Source organism: Lampetra planeri, chromosome 27 (assembly GCF_965212315.1).
Source record: "Lampetra planeri chromosome 27, kcLamPlan1.2.h2, whole genome shotgun sequence".
Taxonomy (NCBI): Eukaryota; Metazoa; Chordata; class Hyperoartia; order Petromyzontiformes; family Petromyzontidae; genus Lampetra; species Lampetra planeri.
This window is the reverse complement of record NC_136133.1, coordinates 2805363-2830677: the sequence shown is the minus strand read 5'-3', so window position 1 is coordinate 2830677 and position 25315 is coordinate 2805363. Positions and strand designations below refer to the sequence as shown.

General features: G+C 49.2%; 1 protein-coding gene and 1 long non-coding RNA gene across 4 annotated transcripts in view; both read right to left on the bottom strand.

The window, feature by feature from the left end:
• The window catches only part of LOC144728017 (uncharacterized), a 32744-nt gene extending 20916 nt beyond the window's left edge, over positions 1-11828 (bottom strand). For all 3 annotated transcript variants that reach the window (XR_013587469.1, XR_013587468.1, XR_013587470.1), the window contains exon 1: positions 11617-11828. This is a non-coding gene — a long non-coding RNA (uncharacterized LOC144728017). The remainder of the gene's footprint in view (positions 1-11616) is intronic.
• An 8142-nt stretch (positions 11829-19970) lies between these two features.
• LOC144728015 (uncharacterized) lies at positions 19971-23079 on the bottom strand. The gene has a single exon (XM_078607219.1). It carries the CDS (start codon positions 22965-22967, stop codon positions 20697-20699), a length of 2271 nt encoding a protein of 756 aa, XP_078463345.1. The 5' UTR covers positions 22968-23079; the 3' UTR covers positions 19971-20696.
• Positions 23080-25315: the final 2236 nt, after the last annotated feature.

The following is a 25315-nucleotide window of genomic DNA, read 5'->3' as shown; positions in this document are numbered from 1 at the left end:
TTAATTAGGTTATACTTTAATAATAACAATGCCATCTTTGTTTAACACAAGAAAGGCTTTCTCGAGTCTCCAGACTAATTGCGATAAAGCCCTTGCGCTGAGACTTCGGAGAAAGAAAAAAATCACTTTCCCTGGGGTGATTTTTAGTCCATAAAAGTAGTTAGACTTTAGTCCAACAAATGTATTAATTTGGCGAATAAGCGTGAATTATTTGACAATCCACTCGTTGCAAACGGTTATCGAATGCACCTTTAGTGGCCAAAAAGAAATTGGAACCACTAAAGTTATGCAACTTCAGGTTTACCGACAAGCAAAATATCTTTGTCTGGGCTTATTGACTTTTGTTTGTTTCGTTTGAAAAGATGCCACGGCTCCCAGAGACCCCCCCCCCGGCAACATTTACGAAGGGAAAGCATTCCATCCCCTCCATCACTCGCGCGGTACCACCAACTTAGGGAGGCACAAATGCGTGGACGTCGATCAGGAACTAAGGGAACCATCCGATTACCGAGGGTGGAATAGAACGTTCAAAAAAATAACCTTTGGCGAGACGCACATGACACGCGTACATCACAGACTTCAGTTCAGAGTAAGTGACCGAGTGCCCTTGAATTAGAACCACAGTGCTGTCTGCGCGAATACACATTCTCGCCTCTGGTACCCGATTAGTGCGACTACTAAGACGCTCACAGCAACGAGGCAATCGCGTCGTATGCGGGCCGGCTCGAAGTGGCGGGTCACGGGCCGTACGGAGTGTGAAGTCGAGGATTAAAAACGCTCCGCTGGCCCTGCAGCAACGCGTCTACGCCGCGGTCATTCAGCAAAACTAATATGCCCGTCCCCGCTCTTGGCACCTGTTTCGCCAACACCGCACTGACCAGCGTGGTGAAGTATGGTCAAATTAACCCCGCACGAGAGGCCCACATCCAACGGTGGATTGACACACACACAACAAAAACAAAAACCAGGCTGTACATGTAGCCTGTTGGCGCCTGAACAAACGGCGCACAGGCGCAGGAAGAATTAAAAATTAGAGGGGGGCAAGGGGGGGATGAAGAGACTCTCGGGGCTAGATCGGGTCACAAACCCCCCCCCCCCCCCCCCAGAAACGGCGAATTTTGACTTTTATCGCACAAAACACCTGTGACACGTGACCCAACAGTTCCACCTCGGAACGGCCGACTACGCTGTTGTTATTATTGTGTCACGAGGAGCCATGCTAATCCACTGCTAGCTTGAAGGCCCCCCCCCCCCACGCCTTGTGATCAAACCACACCCTCAATGACACGAAACTTAAAAGCGATCCCCAACCGCGCGCGTTTCTCTCGTGTGGGGTGAAAAAAAACCTCGGAGTCTCTCCGTATTGAGCGACAAAAACGGGCGTTGGAAATTCCACATTCCTGCGACGGGGGAGAGGGGGGGGTCAAACCGCTAGTGACTTAACAGAACACGACACGGTACTATTTTTATAGATCAGCTGTGAGAAATGATGGTCGTGGTGGTGGGCTGGGCGGGCCACTTGATCGTGGTTTAAACTTGCGAGTACTGTATAGATATATACTGCAGCGTTACAGTATCTATGTGTGCGTGTGTGAACGTCTCTGCGCTGGTGAAACATCGATCGGCAAGTGATCATTGTTATCGTTTGAGGCACAGAATTGATGGAACGCCATCACTCGACGGCGATTCGATCGATTTGTAGCGCTTAGATTAATTTTAAACAATCTATTTTTTTTTTGCAAGAGCAGCGAATCGTAGCGGCTCTGCGGTTGTGATGTACCCTCATTGTATACAACACACGGATAGATACAAACACTATAGTTTTATTTAATAACAGATTCGTCAAGTCACATTCTTACCGACTCGTTTTTATTGTTTCCCAAACTTGTTACGTCCCGTTCGGAGCGTGCGCGTCAGGAACCTCCAAATGTCGCATTTGCAATTTAAGGTCACGCATTTGCACAATTCGATTAACATAGATTCTTACACGACACGCGTACGATCGTGAGCGGAACCATCGATGATAAATCGATGGCTCATTACAAGGTGCGGTAAAGTACTGTATAACTACTGTCACACGATACAGTACTTATGTAATACGGCACGATATAAATACAATAATACAATCAGGCGACACAATATCACAATCGGAACGCGTCGTGTTAAACGGACTCCGTGACATCATTGGCAAGAGGAAATTGCCACGGTTATATAGACGGCTGTCGATACGTTGTATATATAGTTAGTTGGTATATTATTACACAGACACGTAAAAATATACAACTACCGTAATGTAACAACACTATTCAAATTGTTGTTACATTACGGTCGTCAAGTGAGTAGCCCTTCATCTGGAGGTAGATTGATAATAATATAGTTTTAACTAAACAATAGAATTGTGGTCATAATACCTCCAAAACTGAGAGACGGGCCATAATCCAGCAAGGAGTTTCTAATAATATGAACTCATTCATTGATGGGGGTTTTTTTTTACCATCTTTCATATCACGTGTGCTATTAAAGCCCCTTTGTCCGAAACGTCGAACATCATATACATGTTAAATGTTATACGGTCGCTGCCATTGGAGGAATGTGTTTATGTGTGCGGGGTTTTTTTGCCATTGCGCACCGCTGCTGAAGCAGTCGCATCTCCCGTATCATATTTCATATCAGAGATGTCCCACCCCTCGTCCCCCACCGAATTCAAAGAAAATACTGATACCACACGCATGTCAGACATTGCAGTCGGCTTGTGAGCAAATCATTCCGTTTTGCCGATATCACACGGTGAGCATCAAAAAAAGTCGAACACTGGTGGTGGGGAATAAGGCATTCTCTCATTTCATTTCACAGTTGCATATATGTTTATGTGTGTTCATGAAATCACTGCAACGGTGCAGAAATGTCGCCGTTAAATTCTGCTCATAACTGGTGCCGAGTCCACCGTGAGAAATTGATCGTCTCAATATTATCGATTACAATTATTATAAAAGCCGCATCACAAATTTAAAACACGCAAACAAAAGCTAATTATACGCTTGAGCCGCACAAACAATAACGTGAACTTGTCACACGAGTTAAACAGTTGTCCCATTATATAAACATGAGATATAGACCTACAATGTAAATTAATTCGATATGCAATCTGCAAAGACATTTCGAACATTCCAATGAGTGAGCGGCAAGTTCTATCCATCGAAAAAAATTAAGTCAGCGAATGAAAATAAACTACAAGTTTGTTCACGTGCAGTAATTTTGTCTATCTACTGCTGGATGAGGGTCTCCCTACCCCGTGCGTGGCTGGCTTTTTGACCATACTTCACCACGATGGTCAACAACCATAGCTCACACACACACACGTGCTTGGCGAACGACGCTTTTGGGAAATTGCGTTCGACTGGTGTGACCCATAAACAGGGATGAAAACAAAGTTGTACAAACCCCGAAGGGGGGACAGAGAGAGATGGGGGGTGGGGTGTATGGTTCTTTGTTTCTGAATTCGACAACTCGTTTGCAAGATGGTAACGGCACATCAAAGAAGATAAGAGAGAGCGAGCAATGAAAGATCCCCGTCGCGCAACGCATCAGCAGCCTCCCTCTGCCCTCCCTCGGGCTCGCAAAGGGTTAATTTCATAAACGCAACGGTCCGTGTGGTCGGAAATATGGTCAGAACCGATAGGTTTTAAAACATAGAAATTAAGAATCATTCTCCCTGCCACCCACCCCCACCAAACACACAGAAATTGCTGATGAGCCCGAATCTCGGGAGGACCGTCCACGGGATTTGCAGCGCTGAGATTACTTTGGTCACCACACAACCCAAACACATTGCGAGAATCCTTGCACTGCCCGGGCATCGCCCATAGACAAGCGAATACTTTGTGTGGTTATTTTTTAAACCTCGTTGTTACGTTTAATTAAACCTGCCGTCAACGTTATCTTGGTTAAGTTACTACGTATGGTAAGCTTCGATAAATGCGATGTTATAACGTTAAACAAGTACAACTTCTGCTACTTTGGATCATTTATCAATCGACTGCTGAACAGGGGGCCTTGCCCACGCCAGGCCGGGACGCATGTGGGTTATTTTGACCATACTTCACCGCGCTGGTCATTGTGGATTAGTCAAGTACAAATAAACAATGTTCGCCTGCAAAACAATACAAGCGCAGGTGATCGATGGTGGACATTCCACGATCCCATGACGGAACCACTCTTCCTACTAAACGACAACTCTTAAACTTTCCACAAAGCGGTATCTATTTTATCTACGTGCCAAGAATGATGTACGACTTTGACCGGTTTAAGAGTCGACCCCCCCTTCCCCCCCACTTCCCCCCCCCCCCCCACGCACCACCCCACGACCGACCATGAATCGAACTTGTGCCCTTCCGAGTAGGACCAGCTGAACCACAAGCGCCACCCGGCATGACAACCTAGTTAAGCTTTCACATGTGTTTGTGCCCTGTGGTTCGCGCGCCTAGCCAAGCCAACTCGAGTTCGATTCCCGGCCAAGGCTGACACAGCAGTGGCGATTGATGTCTGAACCGAACCTGGGTGGCCCACCCAACTCGTACGGACCAACCAGCCTGAATTATGACCAAACAACCAACCCCCGTGAATGACAAGGCATGGGGAGGCATTCATCCAGCAGTAGATTATCAAAGGGTTACTTCTACGTTATTACTATTTTTAGACTATCAAAACGCGCCTCCTGCTTAGGGTCTATACTCGCATAAGGTGTATAAGGGAGGCCTTCATTAAACAGTGGAATGATCATGGCTTATGATGACGGTGTTACTGCGTTTTACAGACAGAGGCATTCAGATTTGGGGAAGCAACGTTTGTTGTCCGATGGATTCACTGGTCCTTGGCCATAGGAATGTAGAATTGGCACCAATACGCTCGGGGCCACCACGGATACGGCGTCTCAGGGTTCTATATTTTATAATAAAACCTAACGTTGCTGAACATTTGCCGACAGGAAATACGCCTCGATAATAAGAGTCGGTTGTAGTTTACACTACAGTAAAATCTCCGTATCTTTACAACTCTTTGCCGAATGATGGCCTTCCCACGCGGGTGTCCAGCAGCTTGGGTTGTCTGACCATACTTTATCACGCTGGAAAAGTGCGAATTCGTGAAGGGAGGGAGGGGGGTTCGATGCCCATGACCGAGTGCAGCAGCTATCACTCGCCACTTTAGTTGGTAGCCGTGGCCTGGAATCAAACTTAAATCGGCCGTGGGTTCGTAGCGTTGCATGTGACAGCTTGACCACGTTGCACTGTGGGCTAAAGCACGCGTGTTCGATTCCCAATTGGGAGGAGGCAAGGGTCGTCTCGGCACATCATACTCGGCATCATCCCTCGAGGCGCGGATAAGTTTAACAGAATCTAACTCGTGTTGCCAGGCTCCGTAGCGTGCATTGTATGCATGTGTGTTGAACTTCTTTCGCGCCGTACGTAACCCAACCGCGCCACGGCGATGCATAGCGATACGCCCGCTAAATCACACTGTTGACTGATGTGATTGATCATGGCCTCAACACACGGTAGCCTGACGATGTCTTTTTGGGAAGAAGAAAAAAACACAATCTAATCTATTGACACTAACGGCCTTTGAATGTAACGTGTCCGTACAAGTCGCTCTTTAAAATACGCAAAGGAATAGAGTGATGCAAAAATGCGACGTCTTTTTTTTTGACCGTGATGGTTTTTTTAAATCCCCGTTCCTTAAACTTGCGCAGTTGTGCCGACTCCAGAGGGCAACTCCCTAACAGCAACACAACTCGATGATAAAACGCCATTCCCACGACATAAATGTCACGTACGTCATTTATATGACATTTTATTGTACAGACGGACAGCGCTAACGCATTAACACCCTCAAAGCTCAGCTGTAACGCTGTAAATGTTAGTTGTTAAAGCTTTTTTTCAATACAGGAGGAAACAACCTGGAGGCGAGGAACACGTGATTATCGCGCTAAAAAGGAAGCCACCAGCGCAGGAACACCAAATTATTTAAGGCGCTAGATCCCAGAGAAAAGTTTAAAACGTTATGATATGTTCAAGAGGGTTCGCTGAGCTGTGTGGCCTATACGCCAAGATCGCTTGGAACACGCGACAATCGATGGGAAACACTCATCGGCCACTCGTTTAAACTTTCCACAAAGTGGGTACCTATTTTACCGACGTGAAGAAAGATGATGATCCGCCTTAAAATGCTTTACTATTTTAGTCGTTGGTCACCGTGGGTTGGTTGGTGTTGTACGTTAATGTTAAGAACACCCCACGACTCAAGGGCCGCACACTTTGGAAGGAAAAAAAAGTGATCGGAATATCGGAGTGGGTGTCCCAAGCCGACCTGGCCAGCTAGCTCGTTTTGTTAAGATTTGGGGTGGCCTCATCCAGCAGTGGATCGATCATGCCCGATGACAGATGAGTACAGGTGAAGGACTTCTTCCACAGCAGAGGAAATTTAAGGACAACCAAACTGAACATATCACACGAACTACTACTACCATCTTCTGCTCAATTTCATTGATCTTGAACTTGTGTCCTGACCTCGTGTGAACCCTTCATGACATCACTTAACGTACAGAAATTTAAAAAAACGGTAGTGTGTTTTTTAATTTGTAGAAACGCTATAATCTGCAAGTCGGCGGCTTTTGGTTTGTCCTATGGGTTTGTTATGGAGTTGGGAGTGTTATTAGGCGCATGATGGGAGGGGAAATTAATTCGTGTGATCATTTAGGTGGCCGTGTCGTGCTTAATGCCCTGCACTTGTTGAGAACCACACAGTCGAATATCTGGGGTCTTTCGACATTTTTTTTCATAAAACTATACAACATGGCGTGATGATGTGGAATCACAAAATAATAATTAACGACCGTAACATTAACTGTAGCAGTACTGTACTGGCATTATGACACGCCAAATTAACGGATACTCTTACAACAACAAAAAACACACATTTATCACAATACATCCATATGTACACAGACGTAACTGAAAATAAAAAAAGTTAGGCGGCTATTAACTAACAAACTTACAAATCTACATTAAACAAAAAACGTGAGCCCAAAAACAAGAAAAACTATTGGACATGTAAATACCAACAATTCGCAAAAAAAAATATCTCAACAAATAAAAAAAAAATCCGTGAACGGCCAGTCATCATCATCAACCATCACCAACATCACCACCATCAAACAACCATCGCAAGTGGATGGGGGCCCCGTACAGACGAGGCTATACACGGCCACTTTAGAGCTAAAATCTCTGCCTTTTCCCGCCCCAAATTCAACTCCGGCTCAACCGCCTTTTTCAAACTTTCTTCGCCAGCCAAATCAAGATTCCATTCACAGGCGACGCAAACGAAGACCAATCACTCAAACGTTTCATACCACGACACCAGCCCTCTTCGTTAACAATTCATTATATTAACCCCTCCCCCCTCCCCACGCTCTACGCGCTCGCTAATTGCGCCCGAGATAATGAATCAAACCCCCAAGCAAAGCTTCAAACAGTCCCACGGCCGTTCAAAAAAGTTCTGCGTCTCAATTAAGCGCGTAGCATACGCCCCGAGTAGCTGCTACAAGTTACACGCTGTCAAATCAATCAATTAAGCTACCAGGCAGGGCATGAGTGCGGTAAAATTACACGCAAAGCCGTACTTTATGCGATACCTTTCAAATCATTCATCCAGCAAAGGATTTACAACGCCACTGACCATTTTAACCAACACTGATTAAGTACGAGGTTAGCAGATGACCGGTTTTCCATATCACTTCGAGGTATGGCACCGCAATTCCCAACAGCAGCAGCTAGAGTAGAACACGACACAGCATTTTATACCTTACACGGCCGACAAGACTAATCAAATACCACTTGCCAAACTTTCAAATGAAGGCACCTTAACACTTGTTACATACACTGCCTAACGGAGACAGGGCCCGTTATAGGGTTATTACACACCAATCACTGCAGCGAACTGAAACTTTTTTTCAAAATGTAGTGATACACTTAAACAAATCTCAGCGCGGTGACGAACACAGTGGACTTAAAATAACGCGTGTGTAGACTTCATAATGAGCGTGTCCGTCTCCACGTGTATGTCCGCCTGTGTTTTCTACAACTTTATAAATCCATCTCGTGTCCTTCCCCCGTCCGAGGTCTGTGGTGCGCGTCTCCAAATTGTCTCTCGCTCTCGCAAAATCCTTGAGACTGCCTCGCAAGAATCGATCCTGTGTCTCACGATATTTTATATATACCACCTCTCACCCCAAGATACGATCTCTATCATTCAGACTTGTCTAAGCGTGGTCTCACCTGGGAAAAACCAAGACACCTTGCTCACCCCCCCCATGTGTCTGTACCCGCGTTTCTTACCCGTCCTCACTCTATCGTTGCGTTTGTTTGTAAAAAAAGTTCCCATTCACATTTTTTCTCAGAGCGTCAGATAAAGTTGTCCACGTCTCTCTCAATGCCCAACCCGTGTGTCTATTATCTCCTGGAGACCATCCTGTCTCCCCCCCCCTGTCTCTTGTTTCGTCCGAACATGTCTCAACACGTCTCTTTTCCTGCCTCCTAACATCTCCCTCCATCCGCATGTCTTTGCCTGCGTCTCTCTTTGTGCGTGCATAGACAAAATTAGATCTCCCTGCATCTCTCTCGCTCGTCACCGTGTCTCTCTTTACCCCGTGTGCCCCAGTCCTCGTGTCACAGGATTGTCCGTCTCTGCTGGTCGCCACAGCCGATATATCCACCCCTCCCTTTCTGATGCTGTACACCCCCGTCTCTACCGGCAGCTACTCCCCGTGGTTGTCTCGGGATGTCTCTCTCGTCACGTCCACCGACCTGACTTCTCTTGCCCCCAACCCTGACAGTCATCTCATCCCAACCAGACTTCGTCTCTCATCCCAACCAGACTTCGTCTCTCATCCCAACCAACGCATCTCATCCCAACCAGTCCCATCCCAACCAACTCATCTCATCCCAACCAGTCTCATGCCATCCCAACCAAACTCATCTCAATTCCCAACCAGTCTCGTCTTATCCCAACCAGACTTCGTCTCTCATCCCAACCAACTCATCTCATCCCAACCAGTCCCATCCCAACCAACTCATCTCATCCCAACCAGTCTCATGCCATCCCAACCAAACTCATCTCATCCCAACCAGTCTCATCTCATCCCAGACTCGTCTCATCCCAACCAGAATTGTCTCTCTACGTAACATCTCTCACCACGTCTGTGAAGTCCGTCTGCATCCCTCCTCCCCTACCCCGCCACTATCACGGTCCATCCTCTTCCCCTATCAGCCTGTCAATGTCCGCGTCCGTCTCCCTGCCCTTGTCTCTGTGTGCTCGTATTGTCAGAATGTGCGTGCATCTCGTCTTGTCTGTGTTATCCGATCGCGAAGTCTGTGTGAGTCTGTCTATCTTAACCCTCCTCCGTTTGTCTCTACTGGATTTCCCCAGGTACCCGCAAATCACCGGGTCTGTCTGTGTGTCATCTCCCACCTCGTCTGTGTGTCATCTCCCACTTCGTCTGTGTGTCTATCTCCCACTTCGTCTGTGTGTCCATCTCCCACTTCGTCTGTGTGTCATCTCCCACCTCGTCTGTGTGTCATCTCCCACTTCGTCTGTGTGTCATCTCCCACCTCGTCTGTGTGTCATCTCCCACTTTGTCTGTGTCATCTCCCACTTCGTCTGTGTGTCATCTCCCACCTCGTCTGTGTGTCATCTCCCACCTCGTCTGTGTGTCATCTCCCACCTCGTCTGTGTGTCATCACCCACTTCGTCTGTGTGTCTATCACCCACTTCGTCTGTGTGTCTATCACCCACTTCGTCTGTGTGTCTATCACCCACTTCGTCTGTGTGTCTATCACCCACTTCGTCTGTGTGTCTATCTCCCACTTCGTCTGTGTGTCTATCTCCCACTTCGTCTGTGTGTCATCTCCCACTTCGTCTGTGTGTCTATCTCCCACCTCGCCTGTGTGTCTATCTCCACTTTGTCTGTGTGTCATCTCCCACTTCGTCTGTGTGTCATCTCCCACCTCGTCTGTGTCATCTCCCACCTCGTCTGTGTCATCTCCCACTTCGTCTGTGTGTCATCTCCCACTTCGTCTGTGTGTCATCTCCCACTTCGTCTGTGTGTCATCTCCCACCTCGTCTGTGTGTCTATCACCCACTTCGTCTGTGTGTCATCTCCCACCTCGTCTGTGTCTCATCTCCCACTTCGTCTGTGTCTCATCTCCCACTTCGTCTGTGTCTCATCTCCCACTTCGTCTGTGTGTCATCTCCCACCTCGTCTGTGTGTCATCTCCCACCTCGTCTGTGTGTCATCTCCCACCTCGTCTGTGTGTCATCTCCCACTTTGTCTGTGTCATCTCCCACTTCGTCTGCGTGTCATCTCCCACTTCGTCTGCGTGTCATCTCCCACTTCGTCTGTGTGTCATCTCCCACTTCGTCTGTGTGTCATCTCCCACTTCGTCTGTGTGTCCATCTCACACTTCGTCTGTGTGTCCATCTCACACTTCGTCTGTGTGTCTATCTCACACTTCGTCTGTGTGTCTATCTCACACTTCGTCTGTGTGTCATCTCCCACTTCGTCTGTGTGTCATCTCCCACTTCGTCTGTGTGACATCTCCCACTTCGTCTGTGTGTCATCTCCCACTTCGTCTGTGTCTCATCTCCCACTTCGTCTGTGTGTCATCTCCCACCTCGTCTGTGTGTCATCTCCCACCTCGTCTGTGTGTCATCTCCCACCTCGTCTGTGTGTCATCTCCCACTTTGTCTGTGTCATCTCCCACTTCGTCTGCGTGTCATCTCCCACTTCGTCTGCGTGTCATCTCCCACTTCGTCTGTGTGTCATCTCCCACTTCGTCTGTGTGTCATCTCCCACTTCGTCTGTGTGTCATCTCACACTTCGTCTGTGTGTCCATCTCACACTTCGTCTGTGTGTCTATCTCACACTTCGTCTGTGTGTCTATCTCACACTTCGTCTGTGTCATCTCCCACTTCGTCTGTGTGTCATCTCCCACTTCGTCTGTGTGTCATCTCCCACTTCGTCTGTGTGTCATCTCCCACTTCGTCTGTGTGTCATCTCCCACTTCGTCTGTGTGTCATCTCCCACTTCGTCTGTGTGTCATCTCCCACTTCGTCTGTGTGACATCTCCAACTTCGTCTGTGTGACATCTCCCACTTCGTCTGTGTGACATCTCCCACTTCGTCTGTGTGACATCTCCCACTTCGTCTGTGTGACATCTCCCACTTCGTCTGTGTGACATCTCCCACTTCGTCTGTGTGACATCTCCCACTTCGTCTGTGTGACATCTCCCACTTCGTCTGCGTGACATCTCCCACTTCGTCTGCGTGTCATCTCCCATTCCACCTCGCTGGCTATCTCACCGTCCGCTGTCTGCGTGCCTGTACGTAAATCTCCACCGTCACACGTGTGTGTGTCTATCTCCCATCTCGCGATCTGTCCGCCTGTCTGTCCATCTCCCCCGTCCCCGTGTCTCTCTCTCTGCTGCTCTACCTGCCGGCGTGGTGCGCCCTACACCACCCACGTGCGTGGCGTGTGCGCGACGCGGCGTTCGCCACTTTTCTCACCCCGCGGGGCGAGCGAGCAAGCGAGCGGCGGAGGAGGAAGAGGCGAGGAGGAGCGAGAAGGCTGAGGGCGGTGTCGTGGCCCCCGCGTCCCGGCGAATGCGAAAAATCCGCGGAGAAAAATTCACGGGAAAAAACCGCGGGCGGCGCGGGGAGGCGGCGGCGGCGCGGGGCGCCTGTGGCGGCGGGGCGACGCGCGGCCGTTAGCGTCGCGACGCGCTGCACCCTGGGACAAACCGCCGCGCTAAAATTTCAAATTTTCGCGCCTTATAAGGGCATGGCGTGGGCGGGGCGAGCGAACGGGGCCACGCGATTGGCTGGAGACGTCTTTTTGAATTAACGCGCGCTTTTTTTTTATACACCCTGAGCCGGCTGCGGGGCGGGGCTGTTGGGGGGGGAGTGGTGGGGTGTGTGGGGGGGGGTGAAATCCACGCGATGTGATTGGCTGGCTGGGGAAGCTACGCGCGGGGTTTTTTTTGCACCCCCCCCCAACCCACAGGTGCTTAAATATGAGCGGGCGTGGTGGGGGGGGGGGCTTGGGGGGTGGGGGGGACCTGAGGGGGGGGGGGGGTGAAGGGGGGCTCGCGACCCGAAAACAAATCGTGATTGGTTGTCTTTTAATTTTTAAATTATGGCGCCTTTATATGGACATGGAGTGGGCAGGGGTTCAATGTTTGACGTTGAGGTTTTTTTTTCTTTCAAAAAGCAGCTTATAAAATGCAAAAGCGCGACCCGTTAGAAGGAAAAGAATATATTTTATTTTTGTATTATTAAACTCAATTAAGGCGCCTTGTTTGGGCATAAAATGGGCGGGGCGCCTGTACTGAACGCTTATTGGCTGTTTTTTTTATTTAAAATTAAGTGATAACGTTTACGATTTATTAATCTCAAATTCTCAAAATCTTGTTCTCTGCCCGCTGTCTCGTCGCCTAACCCTTGAGTAACTCACTTCTATGCCTCCCTGCAGTTATGAGAAAAGTTAGCTCGCTTTTATACGCTTTTGTTATTTATTCTTTTGATGGTGAAATCATTAAAGTTCCCTGTGGATAAACTCAATCCCTTGTCATAGGAACGTACAATTTCCACCACTCTGCCTCCAGGGCGTATACACAATTGAGCCACATGCCTCAAATGCGCGTTTGAGAAAGGAATCACCTTTATTGTTGTCTCTATATATACTGTATAGAAAATGCATTTTTAAGAAGAACTCCGTTCTGAATCCACCCCAAAAAAAATCATCATTATTATTTAATAAATATATATAGCATCCTCCACCCTTTCAGTTTTGAATGTGGGCGCCATATATGGGCATGACGTAGGCGGAGCAAATTTGGAGGCCGCTGATTGGCCGCTCCCCGTTTGAAATTATAACCGTTGCACGTTGGGCCCCCCCCCCAGGCCCCACCACTTGCCTCCCTCCCTCCCCCCCGTTTCCTCTCTTTTGATTGGACCTTCCTAATATGGGCATGGGGAGGGGGGTGGGTGCTGGCCGATTCTCTGTTTAAAGCCAGAGTCCGTTATTCGTTATTCGCACCTTTTTTATTCTCATTATTGTTATTTGAATCGGTCGCAAAAAAGAATGTTGTCGGTTACGCACTTTATTTGTTGCTTTTTTTGTGTGTGGGTTTTTTTTCGTTTTGCACCCCATCCCCCCCCCCCAACAAACATTTTTTAACGTTCTATATCGTAAATAGGCAGAGCTCTCACAAATCCATTCTCAATCTGGGGGGGGGTCATGATGATGGCAGTGATGAGCAGCACTGCGCTTTGTGAACCTCGGTAACTCGAGTTTGATTCCAGGCCACCGCTAACATCACCAGAACCCTCTACCCACCACCACTGACCAGCGTGGTGAAGTATGGTCAAACAACCGCCACGGCCAAATTCGACGGCGTGGAAAGAGGCCCTCGTCTCGCGGTGGGACTAACGCTGTAAACGATTCCCATTGTTATTGTAAACTAATTATTTCATCTCAGGCTTACAACTCTGCTACAGTCCCTAGTGCCATCCGGAACCGAACTGTCAACAACCCAGCCTCTTCCTTTGCAAATTAATTCAGCGGTGCCACTTCGAGATTCACTGCGGCCCTCTCCCTTGGCCGCAAAGGGCCGCACTCTTGAGAGGAAGGGGACCGTACGAGTCAAAAGCTTTCAGATGCTGTCGTGGTCACTTTAAGATGTTTTCTTGTTCATGTTTTTGTTTGTTGCGGTTGCACCCGATTCAAGAGCCGAATGGCTCACCAGGGGCTATACCAAATAAATGAAACTGAAAAAAAATGAAAAAACTGATGCAACGGGTCTTGCGATGGCATTGCGGTCTGATAAGAGTGGGTTCGCCTACTGGAAGAGTAGGCCAAACACCCTGTAGACAGGCTTTCTAGAGGGCATTAATTCTAGATTTGAAGCTTTCGTGACTGCAAGGATTCATATTCGTAGGTTTTTTCGGTAAAGTCACGTAGGTAAAACATTAAAATTAATAAAATAAAAATAAAAATCACGACGTTTCGTAGGCAACACCTGAAGACGGAAGCTTGTGTTGCCTCCGAAACGTCGTGATTTTTATTTTATTTTATTTTACTTTTAGTAATTTTAATGTTTTACCTACGTGACTTTACCGAAAAAACCTAAGAATAGGCTCTCTAGAGTTCCCCTCCAGCGAAGACCCTTCCGCCATGAGTGACGTGGACAAGCGATTGCAGGTCTGCGCATGTACCTTTTGTATTGATTGAGTAATTTTTATTATTATTAAAGTACTCTACCGGTTAAAGGGGACTGCATTGATTTCACCTGTCGGTGGTGGCCATGCACTTGACCCGTGATCCCCAGCACTGCGGAGGTTGGGGTCACACAAATGTTGTGAAAACTCCAGTCCGGTGGGCGTTGGGGAAGTGCCCATACCCCTGGCTTGCCAGAAGGCAGTGCAGAAACAAAAATGTGGACTCCACCTACTCTTTGGTTCTTTCGGTAAAGTCACGTAGGTAACAAATAAAATAAATGAAAACAACTAAATTAAAACACGACGTTTCGGGCGCAACACAAGCGTCCGTCATCAGGTGGAACAACCACAGAAAGAAACAATTGCTGAAATTGCTTTAAGTGGGCACAATTGTTTCTTGCTGTGGGTGTCCCACCTGAAGAAATACGCTTGTGTTGCGCCCGAAACGTCGTGGTTTAATTTAGTTGTTTTCATTTATTTTATTTTTTACCTACGTAACTTTACCGAAAAAAACAAAGAGTATGAATCCTTCCAGTCACGAAAGCTTCAAATCTAGAATGGACTCCACCTGTTCCATCTGCACGCGGGAACGGGCTGTTTGCTCCGGGTTTCCTCCAAATTCAATGGCCGATCACATCTTCATATGTAGAGGACGGCAGAGCTCTGCGGTTGGGGGGGGGGATTTGACGCCGCGTGACTGCTGCCTTCCCACTCGACTGTGCTTCCTTCTCGCGCCTCTGAGTTGCTATCTCTCTTCTCGAGTGAAGGAATACTGTACTATATAGCGCGGGAGCGTGTTATAAGGAGAAATTATTAATACTATTCTTGGTTCTTTCGGTAAAGTCACGTAGAAGGGAAATAATAAAATAAAATAAAAACTATTTTGTTTTAAAAAATATTTTTTTTTTAATTTGTGTTGCTTATATTTTTATCATTTCCCTTCTACGCGACTTTACCGAAAGAACCAAGAATATGAATCCCTGCAGTCACGAAAGCTTTAAATCGAAAAGTATTAATACTATTTAAGTGGAGGGGCTAGACGCGGGGGGCATTTCCACGGATAGTTGCTGTGGATTTGCACAACGGGCATTACTTTAATTGAACCAGGTGACGCGGGGTATCGCTTAATTTTAAAGATATCGCTTGTGTCAGCCGCGACAGGGGATTTAACGGAGGTTCGTGGAGAAGCGTGCGTTTACCATTGTGGCCACCTCCCTTTGTTACATCCGTTAATGAGGAGTTCGCGTGATTCCTGCAGCCGCTACGTTTTTTTTTAATCTCATCTCGAAAACGTATCAAATCACCAGGGGTGGGTGAATCGTAACATCACTAGAAATTCAAGTTTCGGACACCGATCATGCAGGTATGATCAAACCCACTGCTGTATGAAGGTCTCCAAACCATCGGCATCTCAGTTTCACGTACAAACAAATCCACCCAGCTTCTCAAAGTGAGCCGATGTCATCCCTCCATCCTCTGCGACGGCACGGCCTCTCTCGGACGAATTCTCTTTCTACACGCTTTCATTTAACTCACTCTGTCTGTTGTTGTTGTGGTCGTTGTTATATGCTCAAATCTTGTAACTCAATTTTAACCCACTTCCCAATGTGGTATCGACTGCAAACGTGGTATACTTATGTCATACTGATGACAATACTATATTTTATCATAACAAATAAAAACATATTTTCATATGATATGTTTCGGCTTGGGTCTAATTGTCCACGGGAAACAGACGGTGGCTGTAATTGGCCAGGGTCTCTTACGTTCTGGCAAGCTTCGGGGCCACTTCCTGGAGTCGTGGAGTTCTTCCATTACTAGTACATTTCATTAAAGCGTGTTTTAAAAAAGTGTTTTTAAATCTTACTTATTTGGCTTCTAGTCCATCGTGTCTCGACCACAAGCCTGATTACCATACCATCTAGCAACGTGTGCTAACCCCCCCTCCTCTACCTAAAGCGATACGATGTCTTTAACGTGTGCACGTGTTATCGAATCCACGTTTTCCTTTGTCTGCAATTCCAAGCGTGCACTCCAACGTTGCTTCTTTGCACACTTTTCAGCTTTTATTCAATTTTGTCAATTCCCGTGCGCCTGTCAATTCCCGCGCGCCTGCCACGAGCGCCAATGGTCTAATTGATAATTAAATGTTTGAGAACAAACGCACGTTTAGAAAGTGCTCCAAAAAAACATTAATATGCACGATTAGTCTTCCTTGTCCTAATACAGTATTAGGTGTTGCTTCCGTCTGCCTCTAACTCCAGGAAATGATTGAAGAACTTACGTTAGAAAAGGCTGCAAAAGTGGGGATTAAGATGAATCAGCAAAACAAGAAACGCCGATGACCAACACAAGATTTGCCGACGCGTTATTTTCAGAATTTTTTTTAATCATTTGATAGCGTTCATTTACAAACACTTAATAATTACTTATGGACATAGTAACTATTTCTTAAGTACTAATAGAAAACGGACATTGACACACAGATAATGAATAACTTATCACAACGGTTGGTGCAAGGAACTTGGTCCAAGTCTATATTAACAAATCAAGAGCAGAAATGAAAAAAAATTCAGTTTAAAACATTGTTGAAATGTGCAAAATGTTATTACGGTTGTTAAATAGTTAATTGTGAAAATTGCTTTAATTTCGTTAAACAAATAAGCTCACCGCGAACCCATAAATACAGCCATTCGTATTAGTATAAAAAAAGCATGCTGAACTTTCAAGCCCTTTGGTCAATTCACTGCTGGATTAAATCTTCCCCACACTTCCCCCTCACCACGTTAGTCAGTGCAGGTTGGTTGGTGAAGCGGAGGAGGGTGGCGGCGACAGCCAAACCGGTTCAGATAACAGCCGCCACCGACCTGAGCCGTGGCCAGGTTATAGAACGCAGGCCGCCGGGTTCATAGCGCAGTGCGCTAACCACTCCACCACAAGCCTCAAATATTCGTCACGGATGAGACCGGACTCTCAATTGTGATCCATCCGCTGCTCGATTAAAATATGGTCAACAAGTCGTCATGGCACCTCGCCATCGCTTCCTTCCTGTTGCGAGCTTACGCCCATGCCTGTCACGCAATCGACCTCCGACCTCCAGTTTCCCCACAATGGAGATGTAAAGGTCCTCTTGCTACACAAATGGACGCATCCGTCAAGAACCACTCCACTCTTGCAGTTTCATTGGCATCATTGCCACCCGGCTGTAAGAATTGGGCCGAGTCACCGACCTCTGGACGGCGCTGCAAACTGGCCATGTCGGCAGCCTGCTCGTATCAATCCTCCGGCGACCCAGTCGGTACCGGACCAGATGGCACTCGCCACCAATGTTAGCCATAGTCGGGAATCGAGAATTTCGGTGGCCCAGTTTAGGAGTAAAAACTAGAAACTATTTTTGTATTAATCTTGATTGGAGGCTTTCGTGACTGCAGGAATTCACTCTCTTTGGTTCTTTCGGTAAAGTCGCGTAGATGGAAAAAAAATTGTAATAAAAAAATAATAGATCACGACGTTTCGATCGCAACAAGCGTCGTGATCTATTATTTTTATTTCATTAATTTTTATTTTACATCTACGTGACTTTACCGCAAGAGCCAAAGAGTATTTTAGTATTGTACCAGGTAAGTAAGACCCACCGAGCTACATAGCTCTGTTTCAGAAGCGATCAGGCCACAAATTATGGCTAAACAAAAAGTGGCTTATCGCGTGGAAATGTATAGCAGCCAAAAGCCCTAACCGTGCAGTGGGCCAACTAACCGCGCCACCGCTCCACCCACTGTCATTAATATGCACTAGCTAAACACTTATATTGGAGTAGCTTCGTTGAAGTCCAGCTTTCAAATCATTAAAATAACATTGGTCAACGAGTTAACACTACCTTTAGGAAGGGAATCATAGCAACTTAAAAGCTTAATTTATCACATATTTAAGCCATACACAAAATACACTCAAATAGACGCGACCTCCATAATCGCTACAAAGACTACACGAAAGCGTTAAACAAAAGTAGTTTTGGTCGTAGGGGGTTACTCATCCATATTTCACGCTGGCCAGTACGTGCTGGTGGAGAAGGGGTGCTCAGGAACGCTTCAGATATCACTCGCCACTGATTGAACACACGTGGCCGGGTTCATAGCGCAGTGCGCTAATCACTGCGCCACCGCTCCCCACCCCAAGTGTAGCCGTTCGCTGTGGATCCATCCGTGCCTGGGATACATTTCAGACTCCCTGCCGTTCTACGTTCAGCGTTCATATCGTAGGGAGGTCGCGACCAAGTGACGTGTTCGTTCTCGGGTTAGGAATAGAGTTACGAATCGAGTTGACTTTCGTAATGATCAGGGGGGGGGGGGGGGGAATAAACAAAAAGTATGCCGAGCGAGAACTATCTGGGGCAGAGTTCCAAAACATCTCTGCGTCACAACCTGGAGATGAAGCCATCTTATCTATTGCCACTTCAGCAATTGTTTCTTGCTGTGGTTGTCCCACCTGATGACAGACGCTTGTGTTGCGCCCGAAACGTCGTGATTTATTTCATTTAATACCCACGTGACTTTACCGAAAGAACCAAAACAGTAAGGATCCCTGCAGTGACGAAAACTTCAAATCTAGTCGAACAAATCATGGGCCCCGCGCGTCAATCAAATCTATTGGGTAACGCGGCACAAGTGGAGTTCAAATCCCGCCACTAGGGGGCGCAGAGGGGCTTGTGAATTTTTATCCGGGCCACTCACCGGTCGAACTCTCCCGCCCCCTCAATATCCCTCCTCCCACGTTCGCCACGACTCGTGGTGGTCAATCCACTGCTGGATGGATGATGGCCTCCCCCCCCCCTACCAGCATTGGCCGTGCGAGTCGTGGGATTGGGGGCGATTATTTTGCAAAGCCGCACAATCCCGCTCGAGTGCGGGTTGGCGGAAGTGGGAGAATATAACCCCAGGAATATACTGCGTTTCTTAATTTATATCCTCAAATCTTGTAACTCAATTTTACCCACTTCCCAATGTGGTATCGACTGCAAACTTGGCATACTTATGTCATACTGATGACAATACTATGTTCTATCATAAAAAATAAAATAAAAATAAAAAACATTTTTTTTATCTGTTATGTTTCGGCTTGGGTGTAATTGTCCACGCTCAACTGACGTTGGCTGTAATTGGCCACGGTCCCTTACGTTATGGCAAGCTTCGGGGCCACTTCCTGGAGTTGTGGAGTTCTTCCATTAATAGTACCGTACATTTCATTAAAGCGTTTTTTTTTATATTAATTATTTTGTTTGCATTACTCCACTAGTTGCCCCCCCCCCCACCAAACGTTGCAGAGCCCCCGTATATTCACGGCGCATGTTCACGCCCTTCCTCGAATCGCGTGCGGGTGTCGTTCACCCGTACGCACGGCGAGGTCACGAGGTTGGTCTGGGGACGAGTGAACAGAGATGAGCATCGTGACACAGAAGCACCCTGAAATTTACACGCCTGGCGCACCCCTATCAGTTGTACGGTTTTGGAAGGTGCGGGTCGCATCACGCGGCCGGGGTCATTATAAATGGTAGGGCGGATAGGCAGCTCCGGGGCAGATTCGCCGAATTGTCGATTTCGATCAATCGATCGATCTTCCGAGCACGAACGACGCGTCATGAAATATTAAATGAACACCTCATTTTATTCAAGTTGATGGAGAAGCCTGAGCGCTCCACGACTACCACAGATAACATATTTTGTTGCTTGGGAAGTATTACAATTGCAGTACTTTTGTAATTTTCGCCACAGTATTATTATCTAGTTCGGGACCAACACAAAGACATTATTTTATCGAAGAAAATCGTAATAGGTCTCGGATTAGCGTTTGCCGTCTAATCCAAAATGCTCATTTAAATGCTATAATTGTGGAAGTCATAACAATGGCCTTAATGCAGAAATGCCTCCGAGTCTCAAGCAAGACCTTTTTTTCAGGACGGTCCTGCCTGCTGCATTGGGATGTTTGACCAACTTTTACCCCCCGCGGAGGCGTTTTGAGGGCGTGAGAAACCCAAATAAAACTCACAAGCAAAGCAAAAGGACACAATAGCCACCTACTTGGCTGTACACGGTCACATCTTTATGGCCACCTAGCAACCTCGCCGGGCCACGGAAGCCCCAACACCTCACGGCTAATAAAAAAAAAATGAAGCGAAAATACTAATCTTGCGTCACGCACGGTCCAATTAAACGCCTCGCGATTGCGAGAATAGATTGGGTTCATGAACTGATTAAATTAACCACCAACCACTACATTAGCAGCAGGTAGCTCGCCGCATCTGGTGGCTACCGAGTGTCCAGGGGCGGCGAATTGGTCATCCCCTCCCCTCCTCCTCCTCGTGCCGTCTTCCTCTAGAGGGCGGCACGCACACGCACCGCCACGGCCCTCAGAACCCCCACGGACCCCACGGCCCATTTGGGCCCCCAGCCACATCCCAGGCCCTGCCGCCGCCGCATGAGGGCGTTGGCGCCCACCACGGCGACGCAGGGCAGCAGCGGCAGCAGCGCCAGCCCCACGGCGCCCGGCGCCCCGAGCTTCCCCCCCGCCGCCGCCGCGCCGTCTTCGCCGCGGACTAGGAGGGAGGCGAAGAAGCAGCAGCAGCAGAAGGCGAGGAAGAGGGCGACGGAGAGCCAGAGAGCGGCGTGGAGGAGCGCGGGCCGGGGAGAGGACGCGGGGCCTAGCGCGCGGAGCAAGGCCCGGCCGCCCCGACCGAGGACCTTCCGCGCCGACGTCTCGGAGATCCTGGCGGCGCGCGCCGCCAGCGCCGCCGCGTCGGCCCAGCGAAGGCTCGCCAGCGCCGAGAGGAGGACGAGGCCCTGCTCCACCTCGAACGGGAGCCACGCGGTCGCCAGCTCCTCCTCCGTCACGCCGTCATCCGCGTCGCCGTCGAGAAGCGCAAAGACGTCGGCGGCCGTCGACGCTCGCGATGCCGACGCTCGTCCACCGGCTCCGACACCCCAGCCGCGGTCAATGTCGAGTTCGTCAGCCTTCTGTTCAGTCCCATCGACGTCGTCGTCCTCTTCCGTCTCCTCCTCCAGGATGACGGACAGGTGGTGGTTGTGGCCGTAGACGGCTCCGTCTTCATCCGTTGACCCCAAATCCCCTCCGCCCAGGCCTCCGCCGCTGTCGCGCCGAACGCCGCCGCCGCCATCATCCTCCCCGCCGCCGTCGCCTTCGTCGTCGTACGGAAGTCGCGGCAGGGGCGCGTCCCTGAGCCGTCCGAGCGGCACGTCGGCCCAGCCGCGCACCAGGTAGTCCTGGCAGCGGGGACCAAAGCTCGGCGGCTCGGGCCGGGCGGCGCACGCGGCGGCGCACAGCAGCTCGTAGCGCTCGCGGAACACGTGCATCTTCTGCAGGAAGGCCACGGGCTCGCCCAGCAGCATCGCGTCCTGGGCCTCCCCGGCCAGCGCCAGCACGGCGGCGTGCTCGTCCAGCACGCCGCGCAGCACGCCGATGGCCCGCTCGTAGCCCAGCGAGGCACGCCGGCTGGCCGCCTCCATGTACTCCATCACGGCCATCTGCTGCTTGCCGAGATCGTCGCGCAGCGCCGCGAAGTAGGCCTCGACCTGCGCCGCCTCCTGGTTCACCAGCACCTCGTACCCGGTGCGCCGCGCCTCCAGCTCCAGCAGCTGGGTTCGCGCCGTGGCCCAGGGCCCCGGGTAACGTTGCTTCGCTCGACGTTGCGGGCTCCGATTCCGCTCCTCGTTTTGCTCGTCCACCGCTTCCTTGGCCCCTCGAGCGACCGCCTCGTCCCCAGCAGCCCGTTCTCCCCGTCCATTCTCCCCTCCCTGATCTTCCCTTCCACTCCCCACCTCCTCCTCGCTCGTCCCGCCGCTTGTCGTCCTCCTCCTCCTCCGGCGACCCTCCCCTTGCCGCTCCACATCCGGAGCCTCTTCCTCAACCTCCTCCTGATGCTGGTCATCCTCGGCAGCATCGTCACCATCGTTACCACGATGAGCATCGCCAACATCTTCCGGAACTGGATCCGAAACGGTAACCGAATCTCCAACTCCCTCCTCCTGATGGCCCACGCCTACCTCCCTCACGTTGTTGTCGTCGTCGTCACCGCCACTGCTACTACGGCCGCCGGCGCCCCCGTCGTCGCCTTCGGCGACATCATCGTCGTCGGAGAGCAGCGCGCGCGTGCTCTCCTCGAGCGCGCGGCCCTCGCGGGCGCAGGCGGATGCGAGCGACTCGATGTCGTGGCTGCGGTGCTCGCCCAGCGTGAGGCAGAAGCCGCACACGAGCGTGCGGTCCGTGAGGCAGTAGACGTTGAGCGGCTGCTCACTGTGCTCGGCGCACGCGGGCGGGCGCGCCGACTCGGCCAGCTCGCGCTCGCGCTGCAGCTTCTGCTGGCGCCGGTACTTCTCCACGATGGCCACCAGCGAGTAGTTGAGCGGCAGGTAGGAGAGGCCCGCCGAGGGCATGTCGAACATGTGGCGGCAGCTCGGGCACTTGAGAGGCACGCGGAGGGCGCGCCACAGCGGGAACTGCTCCACCGTGGCCTGCAGGACGCTCTCCAGGCAGCGGCGGCAGAAGGTGTGCGAGCAGGGCAGGACGCGCGGCTCCTCGAACAGCGAGAAGCACACGGGGCACGTGAGGTCCTCCTCCAGGTGCTCCATGGTTGAGGAGCAGGGCGGCGAGGTTGAACGACGCGGCGGAGGAGGAAGCAGAGGAGAGCTGCGGATTTCGCAGGGAGTCTGCTGCTAAAAAGTTTTTAGTTTTTGTATTCGAGCGGTGCTGCTCCCCCGACAGCCCGAATCGCTTTGGGTGTTGTTCCTTAAAATTGTCACAAATCGGAAAAAAAACAGAACTATAAAAAAAAGATGCCTCGGCAAGCAACGTTGCAGAACTTTGGTCCAATCCTGCGATGGGTGCAGATTCTTTGAAGGCTTCCGAGATTAATCCTGAAAATGAGAAGGTAGCAGTTGGCGGAGAGGGAGGGAGGTATGGGGGGTTGCAAGGAAAAAAACAAGACAGCAAAATGTTAATGGATTCAGCAATGCATGCGTGTGGGTTTTAAAAATGGTGTTATTTATATTGTACAATTTGTGGTGCTGTCGTGTTCCGAAAAAGTATCCGGTAGGATTTCTCGCACAGCAGTGCAAGCTTTTGTATTGGAGTAAAAAGGCTCACGGAATAAAGTATCGCAGCGCTCCCCGTGGCGCGAGCTCCCATCGAATAACCCTCCGGTGCACACGCGCAGTGCTGTAGAGGGCAGCACTTCATTAGGTTCGTCACATGACCGTAAAGCCGACGTTTGAATTGTGTGTACGGACAGTGCTCGACTTACGGACCACAATTCGCTCCTGGGACCGATTGAACGGTGCGTGGTCGCGGGTGTTTTTTTTTTATTCCACGGCTGGAATTTAGCCAAATTAAGATCAGCAGCAAATTTTAAAACGTGAATATTTTTCGCGTGTGTGTGTGTGTGTGTTACCAACTCACCAACTACACTTAACCTGGTTTAAATCATGAAATCACATGTGGCATCAGTGAAGCCAGCTCAGCACTTAGACTTTTGAGCTACCTGGCCACCAAGGGCTTAAAAAAATTGATAATTCAAAACCCTGAAATTCATAATCATCCACTCTGCAATACAACTCGATTCGCACAGTTAGGACGCAATGGTTAAAACAATGATATGGTTTCCAATACGCGTTGGGTCAATAGATATTTTTTTTTCTCAGGAAAACACCATATGTACATTACAGGACACACATGTAGAATCGATTTAAACCGAAGCATGTGTAAGTACATGAAATGTACTTACACATTAATTAACTGCTAATTAAAACACAAATCATATGCTAAATTAGCCCTTCGGTGCAGGCAGGCCCTCAACCAGCAGGAGATGGCCAAACGAGATATTCATGTAAATAACATGCTAATGCAACGTTAGCATCTGCTGTGGTTTAGCCACGAGACGGTGGGGGGGGGGGGGAAGAGATTAAACAAATCAATGCTGGAATCGAATCTCTGTTCTCAATATTGACGATTCGTCCAATCTCTCTCCGTGTGTGTGTGTGTTGCAGCTCGTTACACGCCTGATTAGTACAGCAATTAGGGCAGGCTCAGATATTGCAACAGTTTGCCGCAAGGTGTCATGGGAGGCACAACACGTGTGCTCACTGCTCACAGCAGCAAGCGCCCATCGCCCCCTTATCGCCACGTGTCCTGCCCGTAACGGCCCCACTTTATTTTCTCAACGGGGTGAATTATGCCGTGATCCTGCATGTGTTCTCTACGAAATGAATCGCTTACGAGTACAAACCCGCATGGTCGGAAAGCGTTGCATGGTCAGGCATATGCACGGTTTTTCTTCCTCGGTCTTTTTTTTCTTACAATTTCGTGTTTAATTATGCACCGGGAAGCGTCGCGTTACACGTAAATGGGAAATCAGTTTCTAAATTACCATCGTTAGAAAAGCTCAATTATTACGAAACACCCCCCCCCCTCCCCCAGGGATTAAACACACGTTTCTGTGATTAGATTCACGAGTGAGAAAAAGCCCTGTTTTTGTTTTGGCAGAAGCGCCCCTAATGGCTGTAAACATGGGTCAACGTGAAACTCTTTCAGAATCAGAACCCGTATTTAGACTACAGGAGGAATCCGATGAGCTGTGAGGCTCTTCATCGCAAATGTCCAGAATGGGCGGGTCAGATCTTGGAAGCGAAGCAAGTTCGAGCCTTCGACGGCTCCTCGGATGGGCGACCACTCTACTTGTAACAGGTGCTATAGGCTTGCTGCGTGGCCACGTGGTGGGCATTGTAGAAAGCTGCATTGTTGTACTGTACTCCTACGCTCCCACGTCAACGGCTTTACGAAACAGGCACTGACCAATCTGGATTTGAAGTTTTCGTGACTGCATGGAATCCATACTCTTTGGTTCTTTCGGTAAAGTCACGTAGATATATTTTATTGTATACCTACGTGAAAGAATCAAAGGAGTAAGGCACCGACCAGCGTG

What these genes read in the sequence shown, in the direction of transcription:
- LOC144728015 (XM_078607219.1), bottom strand. Translation starts at nt 22,967, where the DNA reads ATGGAGCACCTGGAGGAGGACCTCACGTGCCCCGTGTGCTTCTCGCTG.